We start from the raw sequence: 19,160 nt of genomic DNA, 5'->3' as shown, positions 1-19,160 counted from the left end.
CCCTCCCAGCGTAGGATAGAGGTATACAATAGCTACAAGTACCCCACTTAGGGTATGACACGACCCAAAGAAAACATGGCAACCGCTCTTAGGGAAAAAATCCTGAATCAGAGAACAATAACATAAGGACCTGCGGTTAGAACCACATACGGCTTATCAATCAGCCAAAAAATACACAATTGCCTGGCGCACTCCACACGCCACCACCAGCGACCGGAGGTGCTACAAAGCACCGGACAGCATCCTGCAGCGTGGGGGGACCTACCTGAGGTCCAGTGTCCGCGTCCAGCCGTGAGGGCAACGGCTTAGCGGGCGGCGCTTTCACTCGTGCTGTCAGGGGACAGAGGGGCCATTATCGCGCCGTGAGGGCAACGGCAAACTACAATTCCCAGGTGCCCCGGGACCCGCGGCGCACTCCACACGCCACCACCAGCGACCGGAGGTGCTACAAAGCACCGGACAGCATCCTGCAGCGTGGGGGGACCTACCTGAGGTCCAGTGTCCGCGTCCAGCCGTGAGGGCAACGGCTTAGCAGGCGGCGCTTTCACTCGTGCTGTCAGGGGACAGCGGGGCCATTATCGCGCCGTGAGGGCAACGGCAAACTACAATTCCCAGGTGCCCCGGGACCCGCGGCGCACTCCACACGCCACCACCAGCGACCGGAGGTGCTACAAAGCACCGGACAGCATCCTGCAGTGTGGGGGGACCTACCTGAGGTCCAGTGTCCGCGTCCAGCCGTGAGGGCAACGGCTTAGCGGGCGGCGCTTTCACTCGTGCTGTCAGGGGACAGCGGGCCATTATCGCGCCGTGAGGGCAACGGCAAACTACAATTCCCAGGTGCCCCGGGACCCGCGGCGCACTCCACACGCCACCACCAGCGACCGGAGGTGCTACAAAGCACCGGACAACATCTCGCACCGCGGGACGCGCGCGGACAGCGCCGGGCTAAGCCCGGGCAAAGGGCGGGCCCTCTGTGGCCCTCAGAGGACCTGAGGAGGACGGGGCGGGCCACCCCCCTTGGCTTCCACACCTGTTACTACATCACGAAGGTAAAGACTATCTCTCACACATCTGTTGGCATTCCCTTATTATCATGAATTCTAAAGTGGATCACCCAGCTAGCGTAGCAGGAACTGGGCAAAAGTTTTCTTGGTTAGACGAGCTAAACCTCTTATGTCAAACCACCTATGCACCATCAGAAACCCCCCTTTCGCCCAAAAGCGACATCATACTATCAGATAAGTCCACTTTTTCGGAGCAGCCCACATTACTCAACAAAACTTGTAGTCCACATATCGCACCCCCCCAGGTTTCATCTGTGAAAAGGACTCAAACACCGCCTCCAGGCTTACGCTTTGTTAATTCTCCAACGATTCCACCGACTGCTGAGGCCCAAGATCCCTTAAGCCCTCTTATACACCCGCATATATTACCGCTCATTGAACAATTGCTTAGCTCTCTGATAGCCCCGTTGTTGGAAAAAATTAACATGTTAGGGGATAGGCTTACTGGATTAGAGTCAGCCATCAAGTCAAATTTGTTGGCTGACAAACACTGTGACACATTCAACCGTCCAAAGTCACCTCCTACTCACGAAGGCTTCAAACCATCTGTACGGGATAAAAGCTGCCAAATACAACTAACTGGCCCTAGTACAGTGGGGCAAAAAGTAACCAAACACTCTCCAAGTGTCTCCTTTCCCCAGTTGACCGCTCCTAGAGCAGTTCATGATAAGACTAACTCAATCCATCTACCACCAGAAGCGGCCCCATTCGTGTGCATACTTGCTGGCGTCCCTGCTCTTCCACCTGGAAAAATTGAGAGCCAACATGACTTACTTAACAAAACCAAATTCTGGCTGTCAACAAATAGGCCACTGCCTCGTCACCTATATGGAGCAATAAGGAGCATCAGGAGGGTGGACTGGCTGGGTTCTCTTCATAAGGATCTTCCTGGGGACCTGGTACTCGTGAGATTCAGAGCCACAAACATTGTCCCTTACTTGAAAACCTGGCCGCCACAAGAGACAGACGGCCCAATATCTATATGGGACTTATATGACTTCTATCCCTCAATCCCTGGTTTTCCCCCTTTTTCGAAATCATACCCTCTACATCATGATCTTTTTGGGAAACACTTGGAGTGGTAATAACTAATTCTAACCCCTATTTTTCCATCTCAACCCGGGGGTGGAAGGGAATTAATTATGTTTGGGACCCTGTCCTACTGTTTCTGGCTGTTTATAAGGCTGTTTTGTATTGGTTTCTATTAGATTGGCCGTAGCTATCATGGAGTGATTTTGAACTTCGCAAGGTCCTACCTAAATTTACTCCTCTTTTTAATCTTTTATTTAAGTTGCATCTTTTTCTTTACCCTTTTACTTGAATGAAATTGTCTAAATGTACTGTATTATTTTTCTGTTACTGTATGCTTATATGATATTCTTTTGTAATATCGAATAAAGCTTATTTTGATTTGATTTGATTTGATACACAATTGCCAGAGGGGCTGTACCAGCAGCCAACAGGAGAGCAGGGCAAACCTAGGGACCCCGAAGGCACATCAAACCACACAGAGGGGCCAATCAAAACACCAGATTCCAGGAAAAAATGGGATAACGCCTACCATCAGACCCCAGAGGATAAACAAACCAAGCTTACGGAGGGGAAGGAGGACGGAGACCCGCAAGGAGACGTTGACTGGCGGAGTCCGCATGGGTGTTAAACAAAAGAACCCCATCAAAGGGCAGGTCAACCAGACGCTCATTAATATTCTCAGGAAAAACACCATCCTGCAAACCAAGCATGGCGACAGAGAGCCACAGAACTGGCCATAACACGGCCGAGAGCATCAGCAACATCCAAGGCCGCATAGAGAATAAACGCGGCCAACTACCAACCATCCAACACATGGTGCCGTAGATCAGCGCGGGCACCTTCGTTGGAGACACGAGACAGAAGGGACTCCATAGAATCCCAGAGGCTGGAGGTAGCCCTGGCCAACACACAAAGTGTGTTAAGCGCTCGCAAAGCAGCACTGGAGGAAACGAAGATGTTACGCCCCCATGAATCCAACCACCGGGCCTCCAGGGACAGAGGAAACAACACCAAAGACAAGGATGGAAAAACAGTCTGCAGAAGAGGGCCCTGAGTAGAAGGGGGGAAAGAAAGGCAGACTGGATCATGCAGAGCAGGACGGTGTAGGAGCGGCTGAGGCACCGGATCACACGTGGCAGGACGCCCCCAAAAGAGAGTTGTGGAGCGAAACTTCAAATAGAAGAAGCAGCTCCCGTCCACCAGAGCCCTGGTGGAGAACTTCCAACAGATGATCCGTAGGGAATGGGGTAACGGGATCACCCATTCGCAAAATGCCAGCGGCCGTGGAAATAGACTGAACAAAGGCTACACTGGCCTCCGTAGGGCTTCGTTGGTGAGAAAGTAATTCCTCCGTGGGCGACGGCTGTAAACTAAGCTGTCCATCCCCAAGTCCAGCTGGAGGAATAAACAGACAGCCCCTGAATAGTGGAGGATCCACGAACGAGTGTGGGACCTGAGGGGCCTCCGGGGAAAGTGGAGAAGTCGGCGGAGCAACCAACCGCAAGCTGCGGAAGAGCGGGTCCAAGGGTTGAGGCCGCGGGGACGGCGAAGAGCCCACCCTAGTAAACGCCGGTGAAAAAGCAACGACGCGGCGTCCCGTCTCGGGTGAAAAAAAGATCAGGAGATGACAAACCTCTGAGAGGAAGGAACTTCTTGAGACAGGTCGAGGACCTGACGCTGGCACGGCGCCATGGAGTCCGCCACAGGCGCAGGTGCGACATCGATCTGCGCCGGAGTGGATATCGGCGGCGCCGAGTCGACCTCCACTACCATGTGCTCCCTAGGAGAATGGGGCGGGGTTAGAGCTGGCTAAGGAAAGGCGCCAAAAAGACACCGGCTCGACCTTACACAAGGCAGCCGCCTGCCTAGAGGACAGAGGGGGACCCAGGACGAGCCCTGAGTCCTGGCGATCTCCTGCGACACCACAGGGAGCCCCGTAGGGATCTGCTGGGAGACAGGGACGCCATGGGCCAAAGAAGGGAGCCCCTCAGGGCCGCACCTCGACGACACCACACCCCCAAAACCTGAAGCCTAACTCGTCGGTGCTGGGGTGGAAGCCGCCGGCGACTCCGCAGAAGGCCCCGAGCAAGGCAAGGGATCTGCGGACTTTCAGGAGGAGGAGGGCCCAAAGAAGCCTGTAGAGCTATAGTGTAGGCTTTAATTTGGGCCCTAGTCGCCCCAACGCCAGGAAACGGCGGGTAGGGCGGCGACGGGCGAGGGCGCACGTCCCGAGGGCAACTCGCGCCCTCTGCGGAACGAGGACAAGGCCTCTGAGACAAGCTGCAGGACCTACCAGCGGGCGAGCGACGCACTTGGGGCCATGGCGAAGGGATGACACAGGCGGAATCGGCGGCTCCTGGCTTCTGAGGTAGGGGACGGACGCTGGGACGACACCGACCAGGACAAGCGGGTCAACAGCAATTTCATCCGGCGCTCCCGCCGGGACTTCGGTTTGAAGTGCTGACAAGCGTTGCAGTCCGTAGATGCATGGTGCTCGCCCAAACACCACATACAGATGGGGTGAGGGTCCGTCGCCGACATCAGACGTGCACAAGAAGTACACGTCTTGAAGCCCGAAGGCATTCGCATACAGTTCCTCAATGCAAAGCTTGAAAAGAAGGCCTGAAGACAGGCCAGGACACGATCGGGATCCGCGCTGCACGCTGAAAAAAGAAAAACTGACGTTGCTGCGCCGAGGTGAGTCTTATGTGACCTTGCTGACGTCACGCCCACGGACTACTTCAGGGCAGAGTCACGTGGTACCGCCCCCCGGCGTGCAGAGATGCGGTGGCAAATAAAAATTTCTGGATCCAGTCTTACACCTGGGGATAATTCTATGCTAAGTAATCTGCGGCTAGTACTCTCTATCAGATACATGTTATTTTTACAAAATACTGTTTTGAGAACCCCCTCACAATCCGAACTCCTTTCCAGTGACCCTTGAGCACCCCTCATGCGCTGCTTTTCATACAATGATCAACATGATACGCCCCTGGACCTACAAGATAATCATGGGTGGTACACCACACACAAAGACCTGGACAAGCTATAAAGCCCTTACTTTCGCTCATGGACTGAATTAAAATTGTACTTAAATGAAAGAAAATCAGAAATCTTGGAGCAGCACCACAATTTAGCCATTCAACTAGGCTAAAGGTCGGGGCATGGCCACAGCAGCCACCAAGATGGCCACAATGTTGTGAGGCTAGGGCAGCTGTAGCCTTCATCTGCGCTGATTTTCTGCCATCATCGCCTCTAGCCCTTAGATGGTGCATTGCGATTGTTCCCAATATCAGCAGGCTGTTGAGTGAATGGTTCCCTGTAATGGTGGGCACTTCCCAACCAACTATTCTGGAATGAGCGGCCCATGAGGACTGGGGTAACAGGGGCCATGTGCAAGCCTGAGGGTGAGACCAACCGGTCCCACTGGTGCTGCGGGCTGTTCAGGTCTCCCTCCTGCTGCTTGGGCTGTGGACCGCAGCTAGGACGGGATCCACACAGCCACTGCTTTGGCGTGCTGAGGCCCCAAACTTTCTACGGAGCCGTTGGGTAAACCAGTGAGTGCGCCGTCCCCGGGGTGCTGTATGCCCCTGCACTACTGTTCCATTGCCTTGGTCCGCCCTTGTCAGCACACGGTGGGGCCTGGACTACTCTTGGGCCTGTCTCGCTTCTGTGCCCTGGCGCCTGTGGTGCTCTGGTCCCCCTGGCTACCAGGGCCGTAGGTTTGAGCAGCTGGATGGTGCCTTATGCTGCTCCCTACTATTCGCACACCACAATAACTGGCATGATCATCTGGCTGCCCAATACGGGGTCCTGGGGTCTTGATGCACTGGTTGGTGCGACTGAAGCCTCGCTGTAGCTGGTCATGGCTAAGAGGACGGTTATTGGCCCCGACCACTGGTCCACCTAAGAACTCCAGCTCAGGTTACCTCTGGATCCCTCTTATTGCAACGACTGACAGTGCTCTGTGGACTGGAGGTCTATACCTTTACCACTTTAAGCCTGGATTAACTTACCCCTCAACCATTTGCCCTGGAGATCCATTGACGCCAGCCGTCTTGCCTCATCCCTCACACGTTGTCTCTTTGCCTGGCAAGGACCTTCCCATCATTGCTGTAGCATATACCTACGTACCATCTCCTCATGCAGCCTGAGTTCCTGCATCTATGGGCCACACAGATCTCAGGCTGCTCTTCGATCAAGCAAAACCTGCGAGCCGGCAAGGCTCACATTCAGACATAGATGAACTTCCTGACAGAGAACCGAACGCCGCCACAGCCGCCACAGGCACATTTGCAATTATGACTGAACTTTAGGCGGGTTCCGTGCTATGGACGCCCTGGCCGCATCGATAGACTGGGGAAGAGTTCGACCAGCAGGACGCACGGATTGATAGCACGCAGGAGCGGATATTGGGGCTGGTGGCAGTGGGGGTTGGACAGGCAGTGCCTGGCTTTACCTGACTGATGGCAGGGGGTGTCAACGGGTGCATTATCTCTCTTTAACCACTCCTGGTTTTTTGATGAACCAACGATTACGAGTAAACTTGGTATTACTGTTACAGCAGGGCCTGCGTAATCTGGCAGAAGCCTAAAGGCGAACGCCCAATCTCAAGGCAAAGAACAAAAGGCAGGATTACCTTCGCCTCCTTTTGTTCCTTGTAGCTAGAGCTGTGCATGCTTGTATTTGAGGTCATGATTAATACTCTCCTAAATTCAGAAAAGAAATCTGCATTGATATACTGTCACAGATGGGAAGCTGCTAGACAAATCAACCAACCACAAACCTCAATGTGTGATAAACAAATTCTGTGCCTCGCAGACATCTCGTGTCCTGGAAACCGTACAGTAGCAGCTGCCTGAGCCCATTTACAGAAAAGAGCTCCAAGGCCTTAATCACTTACCTCATTGGTGCCTCCCTGAGCAGCATAAGAAAAGGCACATGTGCATCCCCCCTGGAAAAGAAGAACAGAGAGGTAGACGATTAGCACTGGTTAAAGAGTGTCACAGCAAAACGACAGCAGGAATGCCAATGTCTATATCATTTAGCAATCTTAATGCGTAGCACTTAGTTTCCATACATTACAAATACGAAAGGGATGCTGCAAGTCGGAAGGAGAACCCCCATATGCAATGTCACATAAGCATCACATGAAAAGACAACAAGCTCATGGCATTCTTCAAGAGACTTTCAAAGCTGCTGCAGTGGCAGATCAGATACAAAAAAAAAAAAGAAGTTTTATGTTGTACATACCTGCCCACCTGATTGGCGCAAGGCAATCTCAGACGAGGCGCTAACAAAGATGCAAACAGTTGCTAAGTGCCAAAGAGAGTAGGCAACATAAAAGGCATCTCTTCTTATTGAAATGGAGAAGAGAACGATTCACAATATTATCAGCATGCCAGAGGCATCCATAGCAGCCTCTACATCATTGAATAAATAAAAAAACAGTTGAAAAGCTAATGTAAGTTGCGAATGTTTTGATCGTGTTTTTCCAAAATCTGTAAAAGCATAAGAGTACAATTCAGTAAACTTAAAGTAAATTGAACACCTAGAAGCTCAACGACTTCTGTTGCCTTGTCCGGGAGTTCAGCGGAGGTTTACAGTCAGTAAAATGACAATGATGCATCTTCAGACTGTTCATGGCAAATAAAATATATAAATGAGACAAATGTTTTGTTTAAACGTTTGAACAACATGTCAACAGTGTATACACTTAATTCTACATAAAATATTGAAGACACCTGGAGAATAATTCAGGATTTGGCCCCAGATTACCTATTCCAAGCGAGAATTCTTGCCCTTCCCCCACAATCCACTTATCTGGCCTGTCCTTTCCCTTCGACTACAGTAAGATGGAAACTAATGCCCACCACACAAAAATGGTCAGCCCCAACCCCCAGATTGTCAGGCATACTAATTGCCCTACTTCAATCAAGGGCTCCCCCTCGCCTACCCAAACTGTGACTCAAGGGACGACCCACTCAACCACCAACCTGCCTGCATCGCCCTCCCAACAATACATGAGGCCAGACGCTGTTGCACCTATCAGACTCCCGCCTACCCCTCTTCTAGTTATCACTTCTAGTATAACATACAATAGCCCTCGCATCCTTCAATCACTTCCCCTATTAATTCCTCATCTCTTTACTACACTTTCGATGTGCTGACCTGTCCCCCGTCCCCGGAGACACCACACGTCTCCCTTCCCTAGGCCACACCACATTTCCATCTATATTGTGGACCCTCTTTCCATTGAGGGCAAACTCATTGATCGCAATCAAGACCTTCGGCTACTTAAAACCGATCTCCGGAACGTTTTACACATCACCTTGAAGTTTGAGAAGCTTTGGAATAAAAAACCTGACCTCTAGGATTAACTGAATACAACACACAAAAATATATAATCCACCCAAGAGGGAAAGGCCGAACTACTCCTGGCATGGGACATCGATCATTGAGAACTCACCGATCTTGCATTGGAAATCTAAATCTCATACTAATCCCTCCTCCAGGTCATGAAGAAACACAACTTATTGCATGTCCCCATAACACACCAAGAGGCATTAGGAACCAAATCTCATATCAAGTCTATGCTTCTCAATTGCAGGTCAGCGGTAAGACATGCAGCGGACATTGCCGATCTCATCGTCGCACAAGATCTCGACCTCCTTATCTTCATTGAAAAGTGTCTCAATAACACCGCGCCATTTTAGACATTCGAGTTCCACTCAACTATTACATCACCAGATTGGATAGATATTGGAGGGCTGGTGGCGGCATAGCATGCATCTACCACTCCGAGCTCACCTTGAAACATGCACAAACTGCTACACTGTCCTCGTGCGAATACCTAGGTATCGAAATATGGAACAATGACAAGATTGTGTGCAAACTCCACACAATTTACCACCTGCCAGGAAATAAGTTGTCTTTCATTAAACAAATAATGGAGACCATCTTCTTGCATGCAGGCCGTACCAACCAGATTTTTCCTGGGGATTTCAACATTCACTGGAACGATTCAAATGACTCCATACAGAACACATTCAAGGCCTTCCTTTCGGAACTCAACCTTACCTAGTCCTGTAATGGCCCAACACACAATAGAGGCTCTAATCCTCTATCTAATCATAGCCAAGTATAGTCTCATACTATTGGAATCTATATCGCCCTGTGACTGGTCAAAAAGAGAGTGACCGTGATAACCGGGTGTTTCTACTACGTCTGCGTGCTCCCTTGCAGTGAATGTTTTCCCGCTTGAGTGGGATCAGCCTCCACACATGACTTAGGGAGAGTACGGAACTAGAAGACCTGCTCAGTTCTAGGAATGCTTTGACCGAACGACGGGAGGACCAATAGTGGCGCTGATTGCGATAGTCCTGACGAAGACCGGGGTGACCCTGAGAGGCACAAATTCAGCGGTCGAAACATGTTGACTTTAGCAGTGGTAGGAGGGAAGTCTTGAGAAACCTCACTTTCTCTATAAGACATTTCCCATCCTTTTCTTATTTTAATCCTGATAGGGGTACCAAGGGATGTTTAATAAAGTTATTCTTTTGGTTGGCACCCCTAATCAGTTTTAATCACTTCCCTTGATCTGCACTTTTTGTCGCACTATCAGTTCCAGTCACTTAGTGTCTGCATGGCTTTCACCACATTTTATGTTATGTGTTGTGTGTGGTGAACTTATTTGGTTGTACGTCTTGTAGTGTGGAGTTTATTATTTTTCCCCTTCCCTTATGCTCCGCCCCGAGTGTGGCTGCACCAGGGCGTATTGTAAGCAGGCCTGATGATGAAGCATGTCACACACTTCGATGTGTGAGTGAGGGCAGTTTTCTCAAACAGAGCGATTTGCCTGTTCTTTGTTCGTCTTTGCTGTATACTCTATATACCCCCTTTAGTGTGTACATTTGAGTTCTTGGGGGTCCGGGGTGGTAGAGTTTAAACACTTTTGGCCCTCTCCCCTTTTTCGTGTTGAGTAACTGGTCAGATCACTACAGACTCACTATGATAGGGCACATTGGCATTGTTTGCGCCCGGTGCACCTTTCCTCCTTCCTCATTTTTTTTATTTAAAAAGGTGCTCATTAGACAAGGCCAACCTCTTAAATCCAGACAATGGTCCAGAGACTTGACAAATATTAACCTAGCCAATTTAACTTCTATAAGTAACTACCTCCTCCCACAAATGTGAATAATCTTACCAAATATTACATCCAATCCGTGCCAGACATACTTGATGCCATGGCTTTGAAACAGGTAATAACCCTGGTTCAAATGGCAACCTTAAAGAGGAAAGGCGCAACCTTAGGCTCACCAAGAGACTATGGAGAATCTCTAGCTCTGTAGCACACCTCAAACAGCTGAGGTTGACAGGAAGCTTCTACAACAAACACATCAGGGGCCGTATTACGTATTGGCATTTTTTGCAAAGGTGCGCCATGCGCAAACAATGCCAATGCGCCCAAACTGGGGGCAGCGCATTCATGTGAAAACAGGGAGCAGCTGCTCCATGTTTTCCCAGTACAGGCGGGACCGGCTGCACTTTCAAAGGGGAGAGATCCCCTTGCAGGTAGGTGCTGTCGATGACTGCACCTGCCTGCAAGGGAATGTCTGGGGGGGTCCATGGGGCCCCCTTTATCCCCTGCAGAGGGCTGCTCTAAGGAGGTCCACTGACAGTTCACCACTTTTAAATGGTGCACTGTCAGTGGCCTCCTGAGGGCTTGTTTGACTCTGCGCCTGCGTCTGTAATATAGCGCAAGTGCATAGTCTAAGGAATTCCCTCATTTGCGTAGGGCACGCCCCTATGCAAATGAGGGAACACCCTCTGTGGATAGCGCTTAAAGTGTGCCAGGCTATCGGTATTATAGAAGGGGAAGCACAAATGTCTGGGCGCACTTCTATAATGCTAAAGTGCCTGGGGCACGCACAGCAGGCGCAAATGACCGGGGAACCTTATGTAATACGGCCCCAGAGTTCAAAAGCCGAATACTTTAGGGAGCAACTTAACACTAAAAACAGACTAAAAAACCGATTCGAAATTATGAAACATTTTGCATATCTAACCGTCAATGGGTCACTACTCAGCGGAGATTAATTCTTCTTCTATTTCATTGAAAAGACTAAGTTTGAATCAGAGCTGCAACTCACCTCCCAGCACCTAAAAAACCAGGCTCAGTCCAGTCTCCTCCCAGTACAGAACCTGGTGAGATCCCCTCCTATTGGTCATACTACAAAAAGTAATACTACGGAACGCCTTCAAACTTCCAGATGAAGCCGAGACACTCAACAATAATATCAATAAATCCCTCCACTCCCTTCAATGATCCTATACCCACCAAGCTCATCATAGTCCATCCTGCTTTGGACTAAGACTGTCAATGCATCTCTCTCTCTCCGGGCATAATTCCTGATTGCTTAAAGGTAGGTCAAGTAAGCCCAATCTATAAAAAAACAAATGCGGACCAGTCGGGCAACAACAATTGCCAACATCCCGACCCGAGAAATGTGTACACCTGAAAACCAAATTGTGCAGTTTCGTCTCCTAGACCATTGTCAATCTGGCTTCAAAACAGGGCATGGACCTGAAACAGCTGTAACACACATTGTGCCACACTAAGGAGCCACCACCAATCTCATGCAGACTGTCATTGCAGTCTACATGAAATGGTGCAAACAAGTGTGAAAACCTGACATGGCACACACCCTGTGTGCCATGCCCACAGACACTGCATGCAATATACGTAAGTCATCCCTACAGCAGGCCTTATAACCCTAAGGCAAGGTGCATTATATTACATGTGAGGACATATCTACATGAGCAGATAGGCCCCTGTGCTGTCTAGTTCAATTGTTAGATGGTACAATTGAACAGAGAAGCTATCCTAAGTACATGTACTGGGCACTGGTCATTGCAAGTTCCCCGGCTACATAATGGCTTCACTGAAACCTATGGTGTTTGGTATCAAGCACCTTGTCCTAATAAATCAGTACTGGTGCCCAGAGGGCACCTTAGAGGTGAACCCTGAAACACCTACCACTATCTAGTGTGCTGGCTGGCTGACTGGTATCATCCAGCCCACCACCACAGACATGTTTCTGACCCCCTGCAGGTGAATGCCCATGCTCTCTGAGGTCAGGAACAATGAATGCTCCTGAGGAAGGTGTTCACCTCTTCCAGGAGGAGGGTTAGTGATTTAGCATATCAAGGTCAGGGGCTTCCCCTGGACCTGGGAGATACCACCCTCTGCCCGAGGCCATTTGGCACCAAGACAGGTGGGAAATTAGCTATGCAAGTAAGCGTGTTGCACCAGGCTAGGCACAGCCCAAAGGTGGGCTACCTGATGTGTGCCACGAAATAAGAGCTCCACCAGTTCGATTTTGGTGGAATTAGGAACTCTGGGACAGGGTTATGCCCACTCCCCACAGGAAGTGGTCATATAAGGGGTAGAGTGACCCCAATGGTAAGTAGCCCATTGGCTACTACCATTCACTCCCCTTAACGCCCCCAAATTTCGTATTTAGGTGCTCCCCTGACACCAGGAACTCAGATTTATCTGACTCGAGGAGAAGGAGGACAAAAAAAAGAACGCAAGAACTGTGGACTAGCTGTGGAGTTGGCGCAGAACCCCGTCTGCCTACTCCTGTCTTGACAATTGCAAAGACCCGACTCATCCTGCAGCTTTTCATCCTCCAAAGGTCCAGGAGAACCGCCAGCACGTCAGCAACCTATCAGCATTTCCCTTGAAGTGGAGGAGACCCTTACCAGCAGCAGGTCCAGTACACCGATCTGCTGACCACCGGGTCCACTGACATAGTAGCCACCCAGGAAGGTGGCACTGTGCTCCAGGTGGTCAGATCCATCTCCACGGTGAGTTTGGAGACAACAGGACCCCTAGGAGCCACCCTACACCAATACCCGGGGTACTGGAGCCTGTTAAGCACCAAGGCTTGTTTGTGTTCAGCCCGAACACCACCAACGCCAAAACCAACCTGCATGTCGAGGCACTTCACCTGAGGCCAGCTCCACACCAGAAGTTGTCTTGCTGTGTCTCTTTCCCCTTTTCTGCAGGTGCACCAAGAACCGTGAGAGCCTCTATCTCTCCAACCCACTAGGTGAATGACTTCTGCACCTGAGCTCCCCAGGCCTTGCTCACGTAAACTGGCAGTGTCTATGTGGTCATGAGACCCTGAAGAGCTGAGCTAACCTCCCCTGCCTTCCCCACTTGAGCTCTGCCAAGCTGGCCCCCTAGACCACCCCTTCCAGCCTTCTTCTTACAGGTACATTTCCCATTGACTTTAACAGGTAGCATTCGAGGCTACGGCTGCGTAAAGTATCTCTGCACCTGGACACCCCAGGGCAGGTAAACTTGACCTCTTGGTACTTTTCTAGGACCTTGGCCCCCTACTCACCTTAAGTTCAGAAGAACAGTCCTGTAAGTCATTTCAGTGGCCCTATGCAGTGAATGTTTCACCCGAAGGATAACATTACCACATTCAATGCTCTTGCCTCAAATCTGACAACTGTCATTTTCTACTGTTTCTACTGTCAAATTTGATAATGTCTCATTTATTGACTGCGTTTACAGAAAAAGCTTAGCACTCCCCTCTGATTCGGGATTATTAATGTAAGTCCTATAAGCCAAAAGGGTCGTTTGGACTTTCTACATAGTGTACCTCATTTTGGTAAACTACATAAAAAGCCAGCTTCCTAAAACTAGGTATAACGTTGCACAAATACTTGAATATGCAAGATCATATCAGTGCAACCACCAGGGGAGCCAATTTCCAACTGAACACAATAAGGAAACTCAAACGCTTTTTGCCCCGCTGATGACTTTCGGTTAGCAGTCTAATCCCTAGTCATGTCCTATTTAGATAAAGGGAGTGGGACTCTTGCAGGCTAACCCAAAGTAATGCTGGCGCCGCGAAGGGCCGCACTGAACTGGGCTGCGAGGCTCATCACTGGATCCAGAAGATTCAAACATATTAACCAGACCTAATACACTTAAAGTGGCTCTCGTTTGAAGCCAGGATTCAACTGGATAGCCTACATGACACACAAGGCTGTCCACCATAACACCTCCATCTGCCTAGCCAACAAACTTGAACTGTCTGATGGTAAGTAGTGCCTTAGGAAGCGCAAACTCCCTACTGTTGAAACCACACAGAAATTCAACAAAAAGAAAACATACTTCCTTCTCTGGTCTAGACCCAAGAATATGTAATGCACTACCTCCTGAAATCAGGTAAAACCCCTCAACTACCTCCTTCAAAAAAAATGAAAAAAATTCTGTTGAATAGATTCTTTCAATAGTAGTCATGATGCCACTCAGCTTGACTATGTTCCTGTGGGCACCTCCAGATCTTGAATCTGCCGGCCGTTATATTCTATCTGTATTGCTGTTCGCGTATTCCTTATTGCATTTCTCCCTGTATGTACAACTTGCCTGCTATTTGTACAGCGCTCCGATACCCTGACAGGTCATGTCTGCGTTATACAAAACTCCTCAAATAAATAAATGTGTTTGTTATTAAAAAATAAATGAAGATTTAAGTACTATTTTTAGCTGTAACAGAGGAATTCTACCTCGAAGGTAGATAAAAGCATTATCAGTATCCTTCTGGGCAATGTTCAGGCAGTGGTGGATAGAAACCTGCTGTTCAAGTTCCTCGACCTACGCACCCAATTTGCTGTTTTGAAGACATTTGATTCCGCTCTTAAGCCCTTGATCAAGAATTCTATTTAAATTCTCTCCTTTCATTGACGTTACTACACCTGGGGACTGCATACTCACCAGGCTCCTTCCTGCTAGGCCTCTACTTTAAGATAGTTTTCACCTAACAAAGCATTGCTTCTTCTTTTTTTACCTGCACTCTCACCTCAGAATCCTTTTTATCTTCTGCAGGCCCCAGTGTCCTTTCAGTCTCAATAGGCCTTTTGTTCCGTACTCTCCTCTCTGAAAGCACACAATGGTCCCTTAGACATTCTTCACTTTCCCCAGCCTTCCCTCACAAATGGCAGTCTTACCTGCACTGTCTCCCAAAGCCATACCTCCTCATCTCACCCTTGGGTTATCCTTTTGCCCATAATCTCCTAGTCCCCGTCTCTTCTGTGACACCAACACTCATCCTGGTTCCAAGCTCCATGCAATCAGACCATCGCCTTCTGCTACCCTGCTGTGTGGAACTCTCATCAAACGCAGTATCGCTATCTCAGCCCTCCTATGTCTCCATTGTCAATCAAGGGCCCCAACCTTGCTCCCGTTTCACCGTTACAAGATATTCTGTTTTCAACTGGCGCCAATGGGCCAGAACATGGATCAAAGCCAGATCAAAAACTGGTGAACCTCAACCACCGAGAAGGAATCAAAAAGGTCTCACTCTGGATTGTTTGGCTACACACACTCTTTAGGGTAATGGCTTTACTACTTTCATAGACAAGTTACTGGCATTTGACTAGCACACGTCTGCCTTGGGTGAGTTCTATTACCACTGTGGACTGTCCAGTGCTGCCAGATGGATGTAGGTAGTCTAATGTGTTGCTATCAGACTAAGGTCTGTCAGGAATAGCACATTACCACTTGTCTCTGAGGACATGCTGCCATGGTACGAGGTGCAAGGTATTCATAGGATGTGGATCTGAGGTTATTATGTGAGCAGGTAATCCTGCACCCAAGAAAGTTGTGGGCGGGGCGATTCTATGCTTGAGGCATTTGGCCTTTGGGGAGACCCGGGTCAAGAGTCTGCAGTCAATGGGAGACGAAAACTCCTAGGTAAACTTTCAATGGGGTGGTAGAGGTCTATCCTCAGAGTTTAAGGCTTGCAGGGGAAACTCATGCATTTGCGCTCAATGAGTGAGGCTAATGCTAGTGATGTGCAATCCAGGCTGGAGATAAATACTCAGATGGTGTGTATGAGAGGAACTGGGGTGGGAGGCCCATGTTTAATCAGTGTACCTCAGCTCTACAATCTAGCTCGTAGATGACTCTGCTTTAAGACACTTGAGGACCAGGGCAGATATGAAACACTTTTATTAAATAGCAGACTGCTCGCCCCACCCACTTAACACCATCGGTGCTGTGCAGATGCCTCCCTTGCGCTGAAGTTTTTAAAAACCCATTGTTCATGACGAGCTCAGCTCGTCATGAGTGTACGAGAGGTGTACCTCATGACGAGCTGAGCTCGTCTTGAGCATCAAAGGTGTTAAAGAAAGTGGAAAAAGCAAATTAATCTAGTTACACCTTTTTTTCCACAAAACCTATTATATCAACACTTTGAATAGCATACATTCCTAATTGATAACATGTTTAAAGGCAGGTGGAGCTTGAATATGAAAGTACTCTATGATCATTTATTAAGATGTTTTATAATGCCATGTCCGTCACCCTACTCTCACTTCACTCCACTGCTGTTTCTAACAAGAGCCTTTGTGAAGACAGGTGTGAGGGAATTTAGGAGTATAATAAGGTGTGGATTGGAGCTTATACATTATTTTTCAGTTGCAAGTATACCCACTGTTAGATTTGGGGGGTCTCTAGTTGGCATAGGTAGGTACCTGTGACAAATAGGGACCCTTGCGTCTAGTCAGGGTAAGGGGGTACACTCCTAAAATAACCCCTGCTCACTCTCTTGATAGCTTGGCATGAGCAGACAGGCTTATTGTGTAAAGCATTTGTGAACGCATACAGTAACCCAGTGACAACACTACAGATGGACACCACACAAGTTGTATATTAAAAATAAGTATTCTTTTATATAGATTTAACACGACCAGAAACGACAAAAATTCACAATACTGTAATTAAAATGGTAGAATTAGCTTAGTTCTCTTTAGATCTTAAAATGCGACACTTTGAGTCAATGTACATTAAGATGCATAACGCTTCTACAACAAAAGTGTTCCAGAGATGGTGATTCAGTAGTTCCTTACACGCAAAGACAGTGATGCGTCCGGTGCAAAGACACAAAGATGGCGTCTTCTTCTTGATGCAACACGCTCCTCCGATGTTGGCGATGTCTCGACGCTGCAGGAGCGACACCCTTGTCCAGTGGTGCGACAACAGTGGCTTTGGCACCCCTCTCCGACGATGCAAGACGCTTCCGCTCGATGCGTCAACTGCAGCTGTGACACCCTTGTTCAGTGATGTGACGGCTGCGGCACGCTTCTCCGCGGATGCGAGGTGCTTCTGAGATGCGATGCGACACCTACAGCAAAATACACAAGATGATGGACGGAATGTTGCACAATGGCAAAACATTCACTCCCAGTCACAGATCTGGGTTGTTTAATCCATCGTTTTTTTGCTCACCAAGCTACCCCACTTCAGACATGGCCATATGCAAATAAGTCTTGACCCTGTGCCTCATGGGAACAGTCCAGACCGAACTGCCAAGCCATGTCTTCCCTGGACCAGAATCAAGCATCCTAGGACCGATTTCTGGCTATCCGCCTTCATCAGCCAGGATAGCTTAACTCCAGTGGCGTAGGCACAGGGTCAAGGCTGATTTGCATATGGCCATGTCTGAACCGGGGTGGTGTGGTGAGCAAAAAAACGATGGATTTAGACCCAGATCTGTACTTGGGTGAATGTATGACATTGTTCTGCATTCTGTCCATCAACTGTTGTTTTTGCATTTGTCACCCCGAGTGGGATGGGTATGCTCAGACTTGAGTTCCGTGCTCTCCATGCCACCGGAGTCAAGCTACCCTGGCTGAAGACGGCTGATAGCCAGAAACCGGTCCTAGGAGCTTGATTCCGGTCCTGGGAAGCCATGACTTGGCAGTTCGGGCTGGACTGTTCCCATGAGGCACAGGGTCAGACTGATTTGCATATGGCCATGTCTGAACTGGGGTGGCAGAGTGGGCTAAAGAACGGTGATGGATTAAACCCAGATCTTTTGACTGGGTGGGAGTGTTTGATTGATTCAGATGCTCCGTCCATCACCACCCCCTTTTGTACTGCTTTTGGCCGCCATAAGTGTGGCAGGGTATGCTCAGACGTGAGTCCTTTGCTCACTTTGCCACTGGATTCAAGCAAGCCGGGCTGAAGACGGCTGAAATGCCAGAAACCGGTCCTCGGAAGCTTGTTTCCGGTCCAGGGAAGACATGGCTTGGCAGTTCGGGCTGGACTGTTCCCATGAGGCACAGGGTCAGACTGATTTGCATATGGCCATGTCTGAAATGGGGTGCCAGAGTGGGCTAAAGAACGGTGATGGATTAAACCCAGATCTTTTGACTGGGTGTGAGTGTTTGATTGATTCAGATGCTCCGTCCATCACCACCCCCTTTTGTACTGCCAATATTTACAGGTGCAGACGACCTTGAACATCCTTCTAAACACAGCAGCCAGAAGCACTTTGAGGACTACTTTGATGCAACTGCATTTTCTACGGTCAAATATGATTCTGGCTGAATGATTTAGCAGCCCATGCAACCCTTCCGGGAATTTCTTTGGGAGCGCAGTGTAAGTTATGTTGAAGGACTGTAAGTGAACCGTCATCTGGCTTCTTGAAGCAGCATTCAATAGTTGAGTCAGAACAACTCGAGAAGTTTAAAGAGCAGAAGGAGCTATAGGGTAGCCTTTGCACTGACTAGGGAAAAGAACAAGAGATCAGAGCTGAAAAGAACTCCCAAGTTCCTTAATGTCAACAGAACATTGGAGGCCTTGATAACTTTGCTGGCAAGCAAAAAGGTTAATATGCCAGGTGCTGATCCTTGTTGCTCCACAATCGGAGACGTGGCGGAGTAAATAAAGAGAACATACATCTGGCAATGGAACAAGAACAGGCACAAGGTAATTGTGTCTTCATTCTCTAGTCTGTTTTCTAGCCGCAAGTAAATTTGTGCGTCATCAAGTGACATTTGGAAGATTTCCTGATATTGCCTGTGGTGCAGTGTCTATAACAATATGTAGACACAGAAAAGTAGATCAGAGAGAGATTCCCCAATGACAGCCATACAGAACTCAGTCTAAGGACAAATGCACCGACAAATCCTTACTTCTTGGTTGGAGTGAAAAGGAATGGATCCACTCTATGTACATTGAGAATCTTTCATCCA

The 19,160-nt window shown here is 48.9% G+C and overlaps 1 protein-coding gene across 1 annotated transcript in view; it reads right to left on the bottom strand.

Annotated features, from left to right (window-relative positions):
• MYDGF (myeloid derived growth factor) overlaps positions 1-19,160 on the bottom strand; it is a 45,807-nt gene that overhangs the window by 15,160 nt on the left and 11,487 nt on the right. The window contains exon 2 of the mRNA XM_086947058.1: positions 7,000-7,050. Coding sequence (XP_086803184.1) covers positions 7,000-7,050 — 51 coding nt within the window. The remainder of the gene's footprint in view (positions 1-6,999; positions 7,051-19,160) is intronic.

Source organism: Lissotriton vulgaris, chromosome 12 (assembly GCF_964263255.1).
Source record: "Lissotriton vulgaris chromosome 12, aLisVul1.2, whole genome shotgun sequence".
In the NCBI taxonomy this organism is placed as follows: Eukaryota; Metazoa; Chordata; class Amphibia; order Caudata; family Salamandridae; genus Lissotriton; species Lissotriton vulgaris.
Note: the sequence above shows the minus strand (reverse complement) of the source record. Positions and strands in the feature narration are given on the sequence as shown.